This window comes from Bactrocera tryoni, chromosome 1 (assembly GCF_016617805.1).
Source record: "Bactrocera tryoni isolate S06 chromosome 1, CSIRO_BtryS06_freeze2, whole genome shotgun sequence".
NCBI classification, from domain to species: Eukaryota; Metazoa; Arthropoda; class Insecta; order Diptera; family Tephritidae; genus Bactrocera; species Bactrocera tryoni.
The window spans coordinates 89,305,822-89,327,063 of NC_052499.1; the positions used below are offsets into that span (position 1 = coordinate 89,305,822).

The window sequence follows — 21,242 nt, forward strand, 5'->3', positions numbered from 1 at the left end:
ACTTAGCTCTCACGTCACTGTTGACAGTCATAACTTTGAAGTTGTAGATAGTTTCGTATATTTAGGAACCAGCATAAACACCACCAACAATGTCAGCCTGGAAATCCAACGCAGGATAACTCTTTCCAACAGGTGCTACTTCGGACTGAGTAGGCAATTGAGAAGTAAAGTCCTCTCTCGACGAACAAAATCCAAACTCTAAGTCACTCATAATTCCCGTCCTAGTATATGGTGCAGAGGCTTGGACGATGACAACAACTGATGAGTCGACGTTGCGAGTTTTCGAGAGAAAAGTTCTGCGAAAGATTTATGGTCCTTTGCGCGTTGGCCACGACGAATATCGCATTCGATAGAACGATGAGCTGTATGAGATATACGACGACATTGACATAGTCCAGCGAATTAAGAGATAGCGGCGACGCTGGCTAGGTCATGTTGTCCGAATGGACGAAAACACTCCAGCTCTGAAAGCATTCGACGCAGTACCCTCCGGGGGAAGACCTCCACTCCGTTGGAAGGACCAAGTGGAGAAGGACCTGGCTTCGCTTGGAATATCCAATTGGCGCCACTTAGCGAAAAGAATAAACGACTGGCGCGCTATTGTTAACTCGGCTATAATCACGACAAGAATATTTTTTTAAATCATATTCTGTCATATGCAAGTTAATTAGACTTATTAAATTTAGAAAAAAATTGTTTCACTTTAAGCTCACTGAGACGCAATGCTTATCACATGGATACAAACATATATTAAATTGGAGAATATTTCTTAAATTGTGAAATATAAATTGCCATCAACAGGCTTAAAGAGCATACCAGAAGTCCAAAAGCTGGTTCCTGCTTATTGTTCCATCACGTTTTTATACTCTTGCAACATGTTGCTACAGAGTATAATAGCTTTGTTCAGCTAACTGTTGTACGTATCACCGAAAACTAAGCGAGATAGACATAGGGTTATACATATATGCTAGGGTATATAAATGATCCATCCGTCCGTGCTAGCTATAACTTGAGTACAAATTTAGATATAGTATATTCATGAAACTTGATGTGCGGGTTTCCTAGTAAAAAATTATGAGTTCGTAGATGGGCGTTTAACCGATTAACCGAAAACCTATAAAGTGCCATAACGAAACACTTAATTAAGATATAGATAAATGTGGGCCAAAAATTTAGAAAAGTGGGCGTGGCTCCGCCTTCTAATAAGTTTAATGTAATACCTCTTAAACCCCTTAAGCTACAAAAACCATATTCAAAATAGGACTACATAACATAGTTTTAAATCCCATCTGATTACATATTTCCTTTAGATTGTACAAATCGAGAAGCAGCTCCCATATACTCGACATAAAGATTTTCGAACTTCTGGGCGACTTTATGCTGAATATATCGGCCAATATGTGAGTTATCTTAATAAAATTGAGAGAGCGTGTTTTTCTTATAACGGCGCATATTTGTGTTTAGAAGGAATAAAATTGGATGGAAACTTGCCCTAGACGCCTATAACTAACATGGCTTACGTACCTGAAGGGTACTTCCCTGGCTTTAGACCTTGCAAGTTGCAAGAGTATGAAATGTTCGGTTACACTCGAACTTAGCTCTTTATTACTTATTACTTGTCCAAACTCACTTTACAAATGCACAATGTGAACATATGTATTTGTCTATGTACATATGTACATATATATATATATATATATGCATGCGAGTTTGCTTATTTATGGACTGTTTCATAAATTTATTCATTTATTCCGAGTGTTTATTGTTTCCCTCAAATAAAAGCTCCAACAATAAGCACAACGTTTCGCGCTTTCATTTTACCGAACTTTTGTTTTACTTTTATTGTTATTTTTGTTTTAAAAAGTGTATGTGTATTAGTAAATACGCATGCTGACTTGTCCTTCGAAATGTTTTTTCGTTATTGTCAATTTTATTTAGCTCGTTTGCATTTCGTTTTTTACCCTTTATTTAAAACCTTACATTGACAGCTCCCAGCTCCCTGGACCTTGCAGGTGACATGCGATTTAAGACTTTTTGCAAACAGCATCGAAGTTACCTATATTAATTTTGTACACAGCTAAACACGTATGCAAACATACATTTTTTTACGATTGTTGTAAGAACGTCAGAGTAGATAATACGCCAGCGAACTAAATAAACCGAAGCTACAAGTACGAGTGACGACGAATGTGCGCCAACAACAGCAGAACGCCTTTTTTATACTCTCGCAACAAATCGCATTGAGTGTAATGGTTTTGAACAACTAACGGTTGTACATAGGTATCACCTGAAACTAATCTTGATAAGATATAACACGAAAAAACGCTAACTTCGGCTGCTCCGAAGCTACGATAGCGTGCAGATATCGTGTTAAATTAGAAAGCTTTACATACGAAAACTTGGTTATGATTGTATGGCAGCTAAATATAGATTATAATATCCGATATCGGCGTTCCGGCAAATAAGCGGCTTCCTGGGAAGAAAAGTAAGTGTGTAAAATTGTGTGTAAAAATGGGGAATTCAGGATATAGTGGTCATATCCAAATGTTGCCTGACTGTCAAACCATCCGTCCGTTCCTCTGTGCAATTGATAACCGTATCACTCTGAGGTGGCTGGTATTGTAGATGAGTGGAATCGGGACATTGGCACGCCCACAAAATCAAAGAACATTAATTTCTAAGCGGCACAACAGATAAGCATAGCATAAAAAAGGATTAAAAAAAATTATCACAAATAGTACCTCTGATACGTGATATCTCTCATGAATAAAAGGTCGGCATCGATCCGTACTTTCGTTATCGAGTACGCACAAATATGATGAAAGCTGCGGTCAAGTAAAAATATTGGATATAATATATTTGACATACAGTGCTGCAACAAAGTAAGTAGCTGGACAATGTATAACTTAATACAATACAATAAATAAGTGCAATCGCAATGTTCGCCCGCCTAGAACTAGAGAATCTAATGTGGAGTATCGCCTGCACACGAACTTATCTCTTCCTTACTACATTTCATTTTTTTGATTATTGAGAGACTGCACCGCACAAGTTCTTTAAGTATTTTCTTAATATTGTTGTGCAGCCTTAAATTGTAGTTCAACATACACACTATGTTCCTGACATCAGTAATCTTCCTATGACTTAGAATGAAATGAAATTTGAAGGAAGAAAATTTGCAATTTCTTGAAATTTCTTTTATGGATCTTTCGCGTTGTCATCATGATGCCTTATTCCAACTACTTCACAAAATCGTTTCCGATGCGACCAAACTTCAAATACACATAAGAGATGTTTTCGGATCTTTATAATCTGTGTTGCATACACTTATATCACATATTATATGAAGATTCAATTCCGAAGTACATAAATTCTAATACTTATTGGAAGCATTTCATTAATTATTTCACCATCATCAAAGGGTTTCACTCTGGTCAATTGAATAAACCCTTGCAGTGAAGCATTAAACTAGTCGGGAGACCTATCAGGTTATAATATTATATCCGAGTATACATATATATAAAACAATATTGAATTTACACAAATTGCGGTCTGAAACCAAATTAGATATTTAAACTAGAACTAAAATAGTACCAGTCTTAGACTGGCAACTTCTGACCGAATTCACGCTCGTACCTACACAAAGGTATAGCATTTGCTAATATTACGACTATTTAGTAGATCACACCAGTTTTAAAGTAGTTTCTACGACTTTGCTTTCAGTGCGAGGACGCTTTCAATGATTATTTTATACAGCAAGCATTCGTATAGAAAATTATGTTTGAATGAGTGTATATGTGTATGTATGTAGGTATGTACTTACATATACTGTTTTGGGACATTTATATATATGTATGTCTATCGTTTTTACTACACATTTCATTTTGTAATACTCTTCTTTTCTTAATCTTACTTAAATTTATTTTTCTTGCTCAGGTTATTTTCATTATTCAATAACAGAGGATATGTTTATTATATACCAGCGCATTCCTACATATATTATTTTTTTTCTCATACTCTTGCAATATGTTGCACAAAGTACAATGCTTTTGCCACCTAACGGTTGATTAGATATCGAATTGAGATGTGGGTGTCTATCTATACTCTCGTCGTTCCAATATGGAGAAGCGCAAAAACTTCACTTGATAAAATACTAAAGAAAATTCGCCTGTTTAATCCCCTACAGTGTCAAAGCTTTTAGTTCGGTCAGCTTCAGCATTCACTTGTAATTTTAACTGTAGCTCCGGAGAGCTTTTGACCCATTCGCTTAATCCGTTCCCTTTTCCGTTGCGTATACGCAGCGTCTTGTTATCGAAAAATTCTATGTGTTGTGCCCATTTTTACCGTTTTTGCTTTTAGTTAGTCAAGAAAAATGTATATTAATTTCTTCATCCCCTCAGGTGGATCAGTTCGAGCATTGAGCAACAGAAGTTGAAACGAGATGAAAAGTATAACAAACCCCTCCATCGAAATAAGTTACTATCTTCTCAAACCTCTGCAAAAGTGTTAAATATAACCAGTGAGGTGCTCTAGTACCAATTCTCCAATAATTCTACCTCTCTTGTATACTGGAAGTATGTAGGATAGAAGTCGCGCTGGTATAAATTGTACTTACAAAGGTCAGTATTGTTTGCTCCATACAATTGTTAATTACTTAATTACTAGGCACACACATAAATTAATGTGTATGCCATAATTCAAGAATGTACTTAACTTATTTTTTCCAAGTTTTTCAAGGCTTTTTCAATTCTGTGGGATTGTCACGATGTTTTATAGTTTTAAACTGTTGTCTCTGATTCTCGTAAACACACTGTAACTTAATGTTCTGCCGATACAAACATTAATTAATATTTATTACAACAAATAGAACACCTAGTACTCTATTTCTCATTTTCTTTTATTTTTTTCATTTATTTTGCTATATTGGTATTTCCTATTTTGTTCAGCTTTCTACTTTGTTTTTTGGTTCTTAATAGCTAAGCTCTACAGAGAAGTCTGTATGTTAGTGTTTAACCTACTTAAGGGTTTTTCTCACAACAAACTACACACATACACGCACATACACGTAAAATTTATAATTATTTTGTTAATATTATTGTTTATTTCGAGCTCCTTTGCTTGCTATTTTTGTTTTGCGGAGTTATTTGGCCTGGTAGCCAGCTTCGCTCATCGCAGGCATGGTTGAGTTTATTTCTGCCTCGCTTCCCCCTTCCCTTGCCTATGTAGACTCTCGTTCCTTGGTTAAATTTATTCAACTTAATTTTATTTTTAGTTCTGGTAGAGCGGTTGCAGCTGATTCGATGACGACGTGGCGTATTGACGAGTTCGTATAATGTTCATGTGTATTTCGGAGGAGGCGGTGGAGTTGATGTATGGCGGCAGGTCAGCGCCCGCGCTGACGCGACAATTTATGAGGTCATATGGGCAGCAGGACTGGAAAAAATATAATACAATATTATAGCGTAATGCGGCATTACGCGACGAAGGTTGAGACAGTGTCGACTGTTGCATGTCACCATACACATGTTTGTGCCGCATGCAACCGTTTACGCAACGCATACGCCAAGTGACGCTTGAATGCTCACGCTCGCACTTTCTACACAATTTCGTAGTTGTTTATATATTTTAGAAAGTCCTCAATAAGTTCAAAAATGTATGTAAATAATATGTATTTAATCAAATATAAGGACTTCCACGCGGACTAACTTCGCGGCCGGAAACTTTCAATAGTCAGTCAGTGTATGCGCGCACCCACCAACAAACAAAAATATGTTATTCATACATTTACATGAAGTATATATATGTACGTATATATGCATATTAAGCAGACAATATATTGGAAACGGTTAGAACATTTTTATACATTTTTTTGCTAAGCCATTCAAAGTACACAAATGCACTCATACATATACATACATACATATGGATGTGCGCACACAGTAATAAAAGATGTCATTGTTAAAAGTGTGGAGAAATCGAATAATAACACAAAATAAACAAATACAAAGCGCTTGTGTGAAACGCTTATACGTGCTTATGAAAACAACAACATACAATTTGTGTACAACAACATGCGCATATGGTTGTGTGCGCGTAAGTGAGTGGCAGGTGCATGTTGCGAGCTTATTCGCCTGAAAGTATGTGAAGTTGTGAGAGCAATGTTTGTGTGTGTCATGTCACGAGTACAAACAACAACAATCAATGCAAAGCAAGAAAGCCATATACATAAAGTTTACGGTAAATACGATATGAATGAGGGTTAGATTTTGAAGGCTAAGGTCGATCCAAAAGTGCGTTAGAATATTGGAAATATTAAATAAGACTTCTTTGAAATGTAATACACATGTGTATGTATCAAAGATGTCTCGATTTGTTTGCATACCCATTCTTAAGTTTCTAATAAATGTTGTTGTGTCTAGCATTTGGATGGTGAGAGGCAACGTATCAGAAATGTGAATGCCAGCTGCGAGTTGGAAAATTTTGATGAGTTTTTTGATAATTTTCTTAATGTTTTGTTGGATATATTTTTTAAATTATGATATGCATCTGCTTGCGCGCACACAAGTGTATTTTGTATTTGCATTTTCTTGGAGCCCACAACCAAAGTGTTACATACATATATGTACACTAACACGCGCATAAGCATGCGTTGGTCATATGTTAAATGGAATTTCAATCGTTTCAATCTCATTTCTATGTGAAATATGAGAGACAGCTACCAGTATGGTTCAAAGACTGCTGAAATGCCTCTGAAGAAATAAAAAACGAAGTAGCCTTGAACGCTGCTTGCCTTGCATACTTGGTAGCGCAAATATGTGTAAGCAAAAGTACTAAAATGCTGAAGGAAATGCTAACAGCTTCGATTCAAAGATATTACACAACTGTATGTCGGATGCTTGAGTTTTTTAATCTTTAAACTAATAATGATATTAAAAGGCTAATGTGAGAGTAAGAGTACGTAAGTAAGAGAGCCTATTCCAGCAAATTCTTTACTCCAAGCAAATTATTTAAGAACTCAAAATTATTTATGTTAATGAAATTGTAATTTCTTTAAAAGCCACAGAAAAGGGCTTGAAGTATAAGTACTTAACTAAGCCAAACTACTCTACCCAACCGAAATTCCATATCACGAACCTCACTTGTAGCATACAAGCAAATGCAATTTTCTGTGTCTGCACATCTGTGTCCCACCAACAATGATTGATGGAACTTTTAGCAATAAATATGTCCAATCGCCTTTATGTTTGTGCACTTGCTTAATAAGTTTAAAAGGATAGAGTTAACAATTTCAAATTTATGAAAACTAAAAGTATGAAAAGTTAGGAATAACAAAAAATCTGATTTTAGAAGTCAAGAGTTTGTCTGAGATCTACATGTTTCCTTTTAATATATGTATATTGAAATAAAATTATAATTAAAAGAAAAAGATGAAAAAATCGGAGCTTGAAACCTTTGATTTATTAGTGGAACGGTATTGTTGTAAAGTTTCACAAGTATGCAAACTTATTCCACAGTGGCAGTCACGGTCCTTCCAAATAAATGTCAGGTATTTTAGATTAGTTCATTTCACAAGATCGTCAAGAAAGCAAAAAAGCATTAAATCACCTTCTATAGAGCAAATATATATTATATAAGATATTAAATAAGAATGTAGCCATATTTTTGCTGAAATGATCGTGTTGCTTATTAGCGGCAAGCGATATATACATATGTACTTTAGCATATACATATATATGCATATAAAATCTAATCTAGGGAATTCCTGACTTACCTTCAGTGTTTTCTTGAAAGCTCCACGAAAATCACGATTGAAGTAGGCATAAATAATGGGATTCAAAGCCGAATTGAAGTAGCCGATCCAAAAGAGTATACCAACAACAATGCGCGGTGTGGTGCAACTAGAGCAAAGTGTGGACGTTAAATACCTGAAATATACCAAATCTTAACTATATTGAAACTTGGCCTAAGTGAATTTGAAATCAGGAGCGTATTTGTTTGCATTCCAATTAAATCAATTAAGTTTGTTTCAATTACCATAGGAAAAATGGCGCCCAACAGAGTAGAAAAGCACTCATTATTATTCCAAGCGTACGTGCGGCCTTGCGCTCCCGGCGCATTGTTGTAATGGTCGACTGTTCGACTTGGATACTTGGTCGCGGCTTGGGTATTTGGCTAATCTGCAAATGTTTGTCTAGAAGGAGGGCAGCAACTTTGGATCTGAAACGTGGAGAAAAAAGACAACACTTTAATGAATTGTAGAAGAATTAGGCTTTCAAAGCTACTTAAAAATGAAATAAGCAACTCAAAACTAGTGCACTTATGTATATATTATAATTTTAAACAAAAGATAGAGAACATATATATTTCGTGTATGATACGAAATTCTTAGGCAGCGAATTAAAAAGGAATCCGAATACATTAACTGCCTAACTAATACCGAAGTCATAAGCAGATAGGTTGTAAAAGTAAATGTTAATATTTCAACAGAAGGAATGAATAACAGAAAAGATATTGTATAACCAAAAGACACGAAGTAAGTAAATACTTCTTGGTTTCATGGATTCAAAACTTACCTGTAGACAAGCCGTTCCTGTCGTACAGCCTCTTGATAAATGCGATAGTACATGAAGACCATTACGAAACCAGGTATCCAGAAACTCATCGAGGAACTAACTATGGCGTACGCCTTGTTCACTTTGAATTCGCATATCTGTGTAGAAGATGGGAAGAAGCGAACGGATTAGACCCCTTAACAGAAAACACAAAAAAAAAATACAGAGAGCAGCAAAGAAAAAGGGTTGCAACTCTTTAAAACAATGAATACTTGTCACACTATTTTATAAAGCCCAACCAACACCTAACGGTGCTTATTAAAACTCAATGAGGTTCTTTATAATTTTACCGCTGGTGGGGAAATTAAAGACCTTTCATTGAGCGAAACTAAATTCATTATTTCCTTTATATTTACTCGGACTTGTCGATGACAAACATGTTCAAAGATATTTAGCTAACTTAGACTAGATGCACTCTAAATAAGTGCCACATCACACTTGCCACCTCAAATATTCAACCTTACATTACAATAAAATAACGGAATTGATAGTGATTTGAGAGAGAATGCTGCACGCAGTGAATAACTGCCAATTTCAGACGTTTCTTGCGCTCATTAAAAGAAGCGTCGATTTTAATTACTTTCAAGATGTTCCAAAAGTTTGTGCTGCATTGCTCACAGCTTCCGAACGCGCCTGTGATTTTGGGTTAGCGATTTTTTGGCAGCCACACATCGAGTTATACCTACATCGAGCGAAATCCATTTGAGTGCGTTCGAATTAATTAAGGCGAGCCATTTTGTGTAAATGGACTTATTTAATTTACTTTAACGACTTTTTCTCTTCTTTCATTTGGTTTGCAGGAAAAACGATTGATAAACAATGAACTGCGCTTTTATAACCTTTGCCTTGCTCTTGTATTGAATTTTTTGCGGTTTATATTTTACTTATTCGACCTTTCAAGCTTCCATTGCAGAAATTTTTAATTGATTTTCAATGTTACATTTAACACATTTTAAAGATTCAACCTTTGCTCCTGCATAAGTAATTCATCGAATACGACTTCTATTTCCAGTTTTTTTTATTTTTGAGGAGTTGGACTACTTTAAGATTTATAATACAGTGGCCACAACCGAATAATTGGAGTTGTTGAATTCTACTCAGAGGGGCGTGTGCTAAACTACTGGGCATGATTGAACTCGGCCACTAGGCAGTAAAACCAGAAGAACACTTCGCTTGTCGAAGAAAATTAAAGCAGAAGGAAAAGCTCGGCCATGTAGAAACTGAAGGTATAAACACCAAAATATAATATCCTCCATGATAAATAAAATGCCGTTAGTTCTTTAAATTATACATTATTGTTTTGCTCTATTTCTTCACCTTTCATTGCCTTCGTCAAAAGTGCATACTCTCTGAGTCGAACAACAAACATTGATGTGTTTACTGAATTATTTAATGAGCGAGATGGCAAAGGACAGCAGAATATCATTCATATTATCCAAAAATGCTTAAAACTCTTTCATGTTGACCTATTGAGCCAGCCCTCTACTATGTTCTAAAATCGATAAAATTATTTTACCTAAAAACCTTTTCTTTATCTGTGAGGCAATTGTTGTTGCTCGTACGTGATGAGGGATTTTGATGAATTTTGCCATTTTTTGCCGTCAATTTAATCACTTTTGATACTCGAATTCAACTTCATGCGCTGAAGAGGAAAATTCAACGTGACAACAAGGTCAAACTGGCAAGTCAAAATGGAATGACCACGCGCCCATAACTACATACAATCATTCACTGAACCTCTGTTAAGTTGTAGCAAAATACACAGTTAAGCCTTTCGGGTTTTTATACTCTCGCAACAAAGTTGCTAAGGAGAGTATTATAGTTTTGTTCACATAACGGTTGTTTGTAAGTCCTAAAACTAAAAGAGTCAGATATAGGGTTATATATACCAAAGTGATCAGGGTGACGAGTAGAGTTGAAATCCGGTTAACAAACCGACTAACAAAAAACATCAGAAACACTAAGTTTTACGGAAGAAATGGCAGAAGGAAGCTGCATCCAGGCTTTTTTTAAAAATTGAAAATGGGCGTGGCGTCGCCTACTTATGGACCAAAAACCATATCTCAGGAGCTGCTCGACCGATTTCAATGAATTTCGGTATATAATATTTTCTTAACACCCTGATGACATGTACGAAATATGAAATCGGTTAACAACCACGCCTTCTTCCAATATAACGCTATTTTGAATTCCATCTGATGCCTTCTCTGTATAATATAGTACATTAGGAACCAATGATGATAGCGGAATAAAACTTTACACAAATACGGTATTTGAAAAATATGTAAATGACGGATAATGAAATCTCGATTATCACTTTATCATGCGAGAGTATAAAATGTTCGGTGACACCCGAACTTACTTGTTAAGTTTACTTTTAGGTATAGCATATGCAACGAAGGCGAGAAAGAAGCTGATGGGGTGATAGAAGCACTTCTCCACCAAACATTTACTCAAGAAAATATTCTATTATTTATCAGGGCTTATCCTACTACAAAAACATTGCGATTTAATATTCAATAATATTTTATTGCATCTCGAATCTGTACATAGAGTCATTTATCAAAGATCACATGATTTGATTAGTGCATTTAATAACAAACCAGTTAGCATAAGAAAGAAACAAGGAGTTGTAAAATTTTCATCACAGCGAGACGTCGGACTTTTCAAGCCCACTTATTTGTCCGAGTCAACCAGCTTGCTTGAATATTCAATGAAATATCAGTCCCGGAAAATCTTTAAAAGAAATAAAATAGTAAAACACCAGTAGAAATGCTACCATTTATTGGGTGCAAATATCGCATACCTCTCCTGAATTTCGCGCCTACAAAGCGAACGACAGGAGAGTAAAAAGGAAAAAATACCCAAGCGAAATTCGCCTTGTTTGGGCGGAGAAAGCATTCATTCATGCTTATCAACTTTCACATTCAACTATTTTCTAGTGCAAGTGGTTGGAATTTGAGCTTGAAATTCACAACTTCCTAAGAGTATTGCGGCAGGCACCAAAAAGAAACAAAATCAAAGCAAAGTACTGGTACCAAAGTCGAAAGTGCTCCACTTCTTTGCCTTGCCACTTAGTGAACCTGTTAGAATGATACTTAGTGTTGTCTTTGCTCTAGTTGCGAGTTAAATTACCACTCGCGCGATTAACTCCCTTCCTCCCCAACCTTGCTGATTAAAACATTGTGCAAACCGCAATCGAGTTAAATTTTTCGCACTATGAAAAGTTTTAATTGCTGTCGGAACAATACAATTTATTCGAACTATGTCGCAGTTACACAAAGCACTGGAAGATTCTAAAGCAAACTTCGACACCATCCACGAGATTGTCTATGCCTCGGCGCTCTGGGTTGATTGACAATTCGTTCTTCGCAAAGGCAAACACTACGATTTCCCGCTGGAGGGGCTTTGACTGAGCCCAGGCTGCGTGCGTGGTGCGGTCAGGGCTTTTGGATTATTTCAAATATTCATTATGCAATTATGACTTAATTAAACAGAGCCCTAGTTAATCGCTAAGAGATAATTTCGTTGCCGATGTGCTTTTTTATCGCGAGAGCACGCGTGTGCGTGAATTTGAGTTAATTTAAATTGAAACTCGCTAATCGTTTGTTTAGTGAACTTTGCAGTGTAAAACGAGTATACACAAATTATTAGCCTCCATTCTTCGTTTAAATCACGCACACCACAAATTTTAAACGCAATTATTATTTAGATAAAAAATTTAGCTTAAATTGCATTAACATTTAACTAACATCTTTTAAAGAACTAAAAATCAGAAATATTTAATTATAAAAAATATCGGACTAAAAATTAAAAAAATAAAAATTCTCACATCTCGAAAATCCACGTGCTGATAATAAACAGGGTGCCTCTAAATTATTGCAAAATAAGTTTGCCGCCATCTGTGTAGTAAAGTGTTGGTAACCCTAAAAAAAGTCGACAACTGACAGTTTTGGCTTAGAAAAAATGGAGCGTTCGACAACTTCATTGAAAATATGGTTGGACTCGTGTTTTAACTTCGTCAACTGTGAAGACTAATTGAAATGGCGGTGAACTTAAATCTTGCTTCATTTTGGGATATCCAGAAATGAATACATTCGTAATTTTGGAAGGGTGGACCATATTCAATCAGTTCGAATCACATGCAACAAAAACAAATATTCTGGCTTAACTTAATTGTAATTTAATCAAAATTATGGATTGAGAATCAACGGGAAAATGTGAGTTATAGTTATTGTGGATATAACTAATCACCAGTTCGAGAATTCACCTAAGAAGGTATTGGCGTTAACTAGGAAAACAAAATTTCTGCTGCAAAACCATAAAAAGCAAAACTTCGTCAAGAGAAACACGCAACTGAAAACTAATTATAGCGCTACTTTATGCTAATACATGTAAAATGCCTCGGGCAACCAACCGTTTCATTTGATATAATACACACACTCAAGCACCCGTCCGTAGATACTCGCACATAAAAGGATATGTTCACCACGATTCCACATAATGACAGCAAACAACAAACGCAATGAAGATTTCAATGCATATATGTAGATACACACACACGCAAAGAGTCAACAGGATGTCGGCGCCGCATTTTGACACGCTGCGGAAGTCAGCCAAGCTAATTATAATTTCACAATGCCATTTGCAATTACTATGCTCGTATAGTCGGCAGTTAGTGAGGCAAGTGGCTGCGCATGTTTAGGTTGATGCGGCTGTGGGCCGCTAAGTCGCTTGCAGTGTGTGGAGTTGCATAATCAATTTAAATGGCAAACAAAGGAAACATAATTTCATCTAAAGAGCCATGCATAATGGCGCATACATCGATATTGAAGTGCAATGAAAGTGAGATTTAATGCGATTTTAAGTTTGCTCGAAAGACCCATATCTTTCATTAAGCCCGGAATACAATATTGGGCAGACAGTGCCGCAAACCTGAGTCATCCAGGGGTAAAATATACACTTACTAATTGGCAAACCCACCACAGGCTCCTTTCTCGCCTTTCAATCAAGATATGCATACAAACATAAGAACATATGCCAACGTAATTAAATTCAAATGCCACTCTGAGACACTTCTTGTGACAGGCTACTTGACAGGTAAACTTCAAGGTGAATGCATTAGACTGCTTGCATTTTTCGCACTCTTGCCATTAACATAATGTCAGGAAGAGGAAGAAGAAAATAAGTCAACTGCAAACTTTGTAATCGAATTTAAATTAACACAAATTTCGTTATTGACGCAGAAGAAAGCGTTGGAACGCCCACTCTCAATCAAGAATAAGGTGTTTTAGATTCTATTATTCCTGATACCCTTTACTTTCTTGATAATGTGAGTCAATCAATGGTTTTAAGCTTACATTCACTATTATTGCATACTTTTGATATATTGACTCACATTGAACAATTTCTAGAATTGATTTAATCTAGCCCATTCGACTACTCGGGAAAAAATTGCCATTTCTTCAACTCAAATTAATTCAGACTCAACTCAAAGGAATGTATTTATAACTGTTTTTACAAAAGGATCATACGTATATCACACTAATAATATGGCGATAAAAAGCCAGCTGGGATTTATTTAAGTTTAATCTAAAAAAAAACATATGTGAAAAGTATTGGATATTGCCTTCAAAATTGTCAGTTTGCGATTTAAATTTTGTCAAATCCTTTCTGAAGAGCCGTTTGGTATACATACATATTATAAATACAATACCATTCATCCATATATCCAAAATTCACAGTTTGTGCTTGAGCACCAAGGCAATGTACGAAAGTTTGCGATTTGCCAGCGATATGTACGTAAAAAAGCAACTATTTCAATGATAGATTTATTTTAGTATGTTACACGTGTATTGTATACGCACTACACCGAAGTATCGAGGTAAAATAGTTGCACAGACCGCGACTAGATGCCGCTCCGAGTTGAGTTTACGTTTCAGTCAGGAAGTCCTCCATTTTTGTTTGAATTATTACAGAGTTTGCTTGTTAATGTACAGTAAGTATGAGCATGTAATGCAAATATCAATATGTAATACACACATTTTAAAAAGCATAACACACTTTGGCGGTAATGGCGCTGCAGCAAGGCAGGATAACGGAAAATCACATTTGAAGCGAAAAATGTGGAAAACGAGGAAAATTGACATTAAGTAACTTACTCGTGCATGTTAAGAACATAAAAAGGCATAAGCAATTTCATAGTCGTAGAGTCTGTATCAATAATATATACATAAACACATTAGGGTGCGCCATTTTGAGGCAACCCTTTTTTTCAACTTAAAAACAGGCTCAAAACTTTCGAAATGTGTAAAAAAAAAGTCACTCAAAAGATGAGCTCTTAATATTAATATTAAGAGGTGCCTCTTTCAAATTTTCTGTTTTCCATATAAATTACATGGAAAAAAAATCGTTTTTTTGTGGTGGTTATTCTGCGGAGGTTATTATATGTGCACGCGATGGCTGCCAGTTGCCATAAAATGCCTCTGACCTATAGAAAGTTAAAGATAAAAATTCACGATTGTCGTGCGTTTTCAATGGAAAATTTTTACACGCCTTGGTCCTGTCCTTAATGTTAATAATGTATTAAGGGCTCATATTTTCAGGAAATTTTGTTTAGGGTATTTCCAAGGAAATTTCATGATGGGATTGAAAAAAATTAATATTTCAAAAAAAAAAAACACCCTAATATACATATGTATATCCAACAGGAAATGCAACTAATTCGAAATTGTTTATCATAAGTACATGGCTTCCAGTGGATATTCCTCAATAGGATGGTAGAAATGAAGTTTAGTATGAAATTACGAATAACACAAGCTGTATAAGTAATAAAAAGTATATCGGAAATATTAAAAACTCATTTACCAGATTTTCTTAAAAGGTCCACCGATTTCACTTGAGCGTAAATAATTTTCAAATAAGGTCAATTTTGTGACCTACGATCTCAAATGTATCCGTTTTCATCTTAAGCAGTTTATAACTTTTAAAGTTAGGCTCCTGTGGGTGATGTGGTAAGGTTGCTTACAACAAAATCAAACTTACAATTCAAAATGTGAAATTCCGTTACATTTGAGACAGCTGCGGCAACACTTCATGTTACCAATAACCCACTCATGCAAGGACTGACGGCAGGCTGCTGGACAGCGCAGCACCGTCAATCCTTCAATACGCTTTCCAATTTCACACTCGCATTTCATGCTCTCTCTTGCTCATCCTTCTTTCACTCAGGTTCACTCGTATAAGTACTTATATAAAATGGTCAATAAGTGCTACTTACGTGTGGATTGCTTTTTAAGTATTTCCAATTTTCCTCCGTCGTGTACCAGCCCGAGCAGATCGGTAGAAATGAGAGAAGCGCGGGCAACAGCCACACCATCAAGAGCATAAAGTACACACGTCCCTGCGTCATAATCAGTGGATAATCGAGCGGTTGCACAATCGCGTAATATCTGCAATGGTAGGAATCTCAAATAGTCTCGCAAAATACCACATTAATTCTAGTCATAACCCTCAATCCATACATATGTAAGTGTTTGTGGGAACTGATTATTGCTACTTACCTATCCACAGATATGCAGCAGAGGTGCATAATACTCGCCGTTGAGAAGTAAACATCGAAACTGTTCCACACATCGCACATTACGGCGCCGAACATCCATTTCCCGGTAATCTCGACGGAAGCGTTGAATGTCATGGCGCACAGGGCCACCAACATATCAGCCACGGCTAACGAAACCACAAAGTAGTTCGTGATAATGCTGTGGATGGAACGCAAAGCAAGGCAAATAGTAAATCAGCATACGGCAAAAAAATTCAAGTTTCTGAAAATTTCTAGTACAGCTGCCTCGAGTGACTGACACTGGTAATAAAAGTATTTGAAATACAGTAAGGCATTGAATAAATTCCGGCTTATGTTCCTTTGTCATATACATATGTACATATACTATATATCATTAAAGCGGGATTTATCTACATTCCGATCTTATGTAGAAGAAACGTTCTTATTTATGATCAGATTTCGTAGATCAAATGTTCTGACTCGCCTACTTGAATTTAGGGTATGAATAGATAAGTGTTAGAAAGCACCTACAAATAAGTCTAACTCAATTCATATATTCATACAACGTGATAGAAAATCAATAAAAATACAAAATACACCTGTGAAGAGAACGTTTTCTCTTAATTTTGTTAGCTAAAGTTTAGCAATTGATGTGAATGTGTATTTGAGTCTTGAAAATTACTTAATGAATATATTGTGGAAGTCAGTATGTCTGTGCATCAGATTTATTTTCCTTCTGACTTCACTACAAGAACAACAGTTCACAACCAGCAGCCTCTCATAGAAAGTTTTTTTTCTTTTTGCGGTTGTGTTTGTTCACTTGTTCCGCTGCATGAGTAAATATGCACCTGATACATACTTCTATCTGTCTGCAATGTCCTTATATAAATAGCAAACAAATATCAAATAAAAATACCTTGACAAACCCGATGGTAAGCGAATCAGCATTCAGGCGGAGTTTCACATCTCGGAGGCATTTGGCTGGATTATGAGTTTGAGGGACTTGGGTATTTTATTGGTTTCGAGGAAATTTCACATATGAGAGGTGTATTTAGGTCAATTATACAACATTAGTTTGTTTAGCTACCTATTTATATACCTTAATTTGCGAACGAAAGCAAAGCAAAATAAAAACTTAAAAGTATGTAGTGTTTCAACCGTAATGCTACATAAAAATGCAAATGAAGGTATTCAATAGAAAGGGGCTCAATATTTTTGAAATGTGAGTGCAGAGTTGAATTTATTTGGACAAAAGAAGAAGGCGGGACAAAATGAAAATGCGTCTAAATTTGCTACCAAGTTGAGATCAATAACGGTTGTCGAAGTCAAGCCAGAGAGACGAAACACGCATCAAATGAATTGAAATATCAAAATTTCCAAAGTTCGGAGCGTTCGGTGCAGAGATGAGCAATGACATTTGTCAAGTTTTCAGAGCTCATTTGGTGCTACATTGAAATATTGTCTGATTGAGTCATTAAGCTGGTGAAAACTGTCACTTATTGATTGCCTTTATTGGATGTTTTGCTTTTGTTAGTGTTGTAAGTGGTGCCGTTATTGCCATCACGCGTAGTCACTTTTGCGCGCCAGTAAATAAGCGCTTATTTCTAAAGCCATTGGCAAAATACGCAAACATCGATTTGAGCTCTCTTTTCAGCAAGCACTACAAATACGGTCATGAGAAGTGACATCTAATAATGTTTGCAATTGCGCTGTCTATAAGCATAAGCACCTTCAGGCTGTTTGTGTGTGTGTGTGTGTACGCTTAGGTCTAAACTGAAGCCTAAGGTCTGTAGTAGCTAATGAGACGAACTTTCTCTTTTCGGAATTTAAACAAGCGACTTGATGGATGGCTATGGTTGGAATTCGGTTCCCTTTAAATGTTCCTTACTGTCAAATTAATAATGTTTTATACATCACATAACCAAACTTCATGCATGTATGCATGTTGGGTAAATTGTTTCTTTAAATTTCGTGGAAAGCTTTGTTCTTCTATTGGCCTTCTCGGCAAAAATATTAAGTCTTGATTATTTGCATATCAAACAAAATTTAGGCAATTCAAAATCTAGTTCGATCCACATGTTTTTTTGATAAAATGATGGTAACATGAAGATGTCAGCATTTCTTTTATTCAGAATCTACACGTCTGTTTCGATACACTTTTGAACCTTATTTAAATAAAATTCAACAGATTCCGGTTGAATGTATTTAATAATCCCCGCTAATCCTTTACGAATTACGGAATATTTAAAAAGAATTTACATAAAAGGAGAAAAATATTGTTAATTGCTATATAAAATGTATTTTCTCGTTGCTAATATAGTATGACACCTGTGCACTTAGGATCCAACATACTTCATTGTTGGTGAGTGAAGTCTATAATATTGAAATCTAAAGCATTAGCAAGAGGTGAGCGCGGTTTCTTAAATTACAGCCGTGTGGGCAAATAATGTGCCAGCTTTGTTATGTTGAACAATCCAAGCAGAAAATACACATTAAGGCGATTTTATTTCAATTCGTGAACTTTACAACACGTAGTCACGTAATACGCTGTTATTCCGCCTGAGGCTAGCGATTGCTGTCTCAACACTTGATTACTCATACGCACCGGCAACCGTCTGCAGATACGCCTTTTCCTCCACACTTTCACTCCAATTGGCTTTATTTTAATTTCCCTTTTTTGCTGTGTGCACCGTTAGCAATTTGTCAATTTTCTGAACTGATATTAAATTTTCACGTCGATAACGGCACGCAAACATACAGACACACTGACGTGGCACAGACATGGATAACACCGTATGTAAGCGAACAAGCAAAGAGGGCGGATGGGCGCAGCCAAGAATAAAATTAAACAAGTAAAATTGTAAATGCAAATGTTAAATTCGCTGTCATTCCGTTCCGTTTTGTATCAATTGTGTCTTTAATCCCGTTCGGGTTCCAGCGGTATTGTTGTTGCGTTAGTATTTGAGCTTATATAAGTATGCGGCTAGAAAGCATACAAATCTTTGTTGGCCCGAAAGGTGACTCCAAAGCTATTAGAAGACCATGCACACTTTCAGATGTACTAAGTATGCCCCCAGGTATACGCACCACATACTTATATAATGGGCGTTTTGAAGGCGTGCGCAGCAAAGTGTTAACTGCTTTGGCGGTCGCTGCCCTGAAGAGGAGTTGTGTCTGAATTGACACAGCCGAGCTCGTGTGCCTTGTGCCATTTGGCATTGTGACATTTGAATACACATTTAATGTGGCGTTGGGCATTGGCAAGCGGGCGGCATACAGACCGAACGTAGTGTAAAACAGCAAAAAGTCGTGGGAAGACAGAGTTGAATGGAAATGTAACTCCCAGGCATCGCAAGTGCAGCTCTTGCTTTGGCATTAACGCGAACAAGCGTGCTTCATGATAGAGGACGAACTGGCAAATAGACAAGTTAAATAGCAGCTCTTAAGGCTTATCCTGTTACCTAAAACTTTTTACCACAGTGAATTTGGTCGTTTCGTTGTTGCGCCATTTACATCAGAATTCTCGTGCTTAACCTTACCGTAACGACGTTGTGCTCACGACGCCGAGGAAGTAATCCAAGCAAGAAGCACGCCGTCAAGCAGAAATGGGAAATTAAGCTTAATTAGTATTAGGATTCCCACTCAAACGCATTCACACAGATATAAAGCACACGTGGAGGCCCATGCAAATATGTGTGTGGATGGGTAAGGTGTTTATTTTCGGGTTGCGTGTATAAAAATGGCAAATTACAAATACCATTAATAAATGATGACACGATATTAAAGAATTTATGAGGCTTTTGCTCTGGCAGCTGGCCAATTATTCAGAAGGTACATAAGGTTTATGGCTTGAATTAGTTTAAATTACATGTTGAAGCTAATGTGGACCCACACTGAGACTGATAGCTAGTAGTCGCTTAATTAGTTAAATTATTTAATTTTAATTGTTGAAACATTACAGAACTACCTTTCTTAATTGTCCTCCAGCAGATGTAAATTTTATGTTAATGCTTGCGAATTTAAGCAACGGGAGTTTAATGGAGGATCAGGATGGAGTCATGTGTAGAAGTAGAGTGGCCAGAAACTATTCTTTTACAAATGGCTGAAGCAGCTCACGGCTTCCGGTCTTTGACCAAGTATCCTCTGGGTAGCCTAAGAACATCCGTTTGAAGGCGAACTAAATTGAGAAGGCGAAACATCTCCTCCGCATTATTGTGCGCTGGGTTTGGGACCCGCCACTTAAAAAGACGCACCCAATGAAAAAGAACAACAAGCCTCGGATGAGAGACCCCTCCTTTTGATGACGACCATGGCAAACGAATTAAGGATTGTGCTTGGCGACTTTAACGCCAGGGTGGGCAAAGAAGGTATCTTTGGCACTACGGTCGGTAAATTCAGCCTACACAATGAAACATCCCCAAATGGGTTGAGGCTGGTCGACTTCGCCGGGGCCCGAAATATGGTTATCTGTAGTACTAGATTCCAGCATAAGAAAATTCATCCAGCCACCTGGCTGTCTCCGGGTCGAAAAACCACCAACCAGATCTATCATGTTGTGATAGACGGAAGACACGTCTCCAATGTTTTAGATGTGCGTGCGCTCCGTGGTCCTAACATCGACTCGAATCACTACCTTGTCGCTGCACCCACCTCTGCGCAGCAAAAAACGCACGTCAACAAACACAAGGAAGGTTCGACGTCGAGACGCTGCAATCACAACAGACAGCCAACCGATTTTCTACTCGACCTGCACTCCTTCTCTCTGAGAGCACTCGTCAACAACTCGGTATAAGGGAACTGGGGACGGCATTTCAAGCTCTTTACGTACAGCTGCAACCAAAACCATTGGTTTTCGGAAAATGCAAAAGAACAGCTGGTACAACGAGGAGTGCCGTGTCGCAGCGGAGAGAAAACAGACTACCTACCTCGCAACGTTACGATCGACCACAACACGTGCGGGATGTGATAGATATCGAGGGTTCAAGAGGGAAGCGAGACGCATCAGCTTCTTTGTAAAATATGGTTGGACAAAAACATGGCCAACAATTGGAATTTAAGTGTGCTCTACC

General features: G+C 36.9%; 1 protein-coding gene across 3 annotated transcripts in view; it reads right to left on the reverse strand.

Moving 5' to 3' along the window:
* Positions 1–4,900: 4,900 nt before the first annotated feature.
* Positions 4,901–21,242, reverse strand: part of LOC120772683 (octopamine receptor beta-1R) — a 38,190-nt gene continuing 21,848 nt past the window's right edge. For 2 of the 3 annotated variants that reach the window (XM_040101433.1, XM_040101425.1), the window contains 6 exons: positions 16,175–16,372; positions 15,892–16,063; positions 8,574–8,710; positions 8,035–8,217; positions 7,772–7,925; positions 4,901–5,433 (listed from right to left, as the gene is read on the reverse strand). In XM_040101433.1, the coding sequence (XP_039957367.1) occupies positions 5,269–5,433; positions 7,772–7,925; positions 8,035–8,217; positions 8,574–8,710; positions 15,892–16,063; positions 16,175–16,372 (1,009 nt within the window). In that variant the 3' untranslated portion in view covers positions 4,901–5,268. Of the gene's footprint in view, positions 5,434–6,382; positions 6,464–7,771; positions 7,926–8,034; positions 8,218–8,573; positions 8,711–15,891; positions 16,064–16,174; positions 16,373–21,242 lie in introns of all 3 variants that reach the window. The other variant, XM_040101441.1, reaches the window with a different exon arrangement.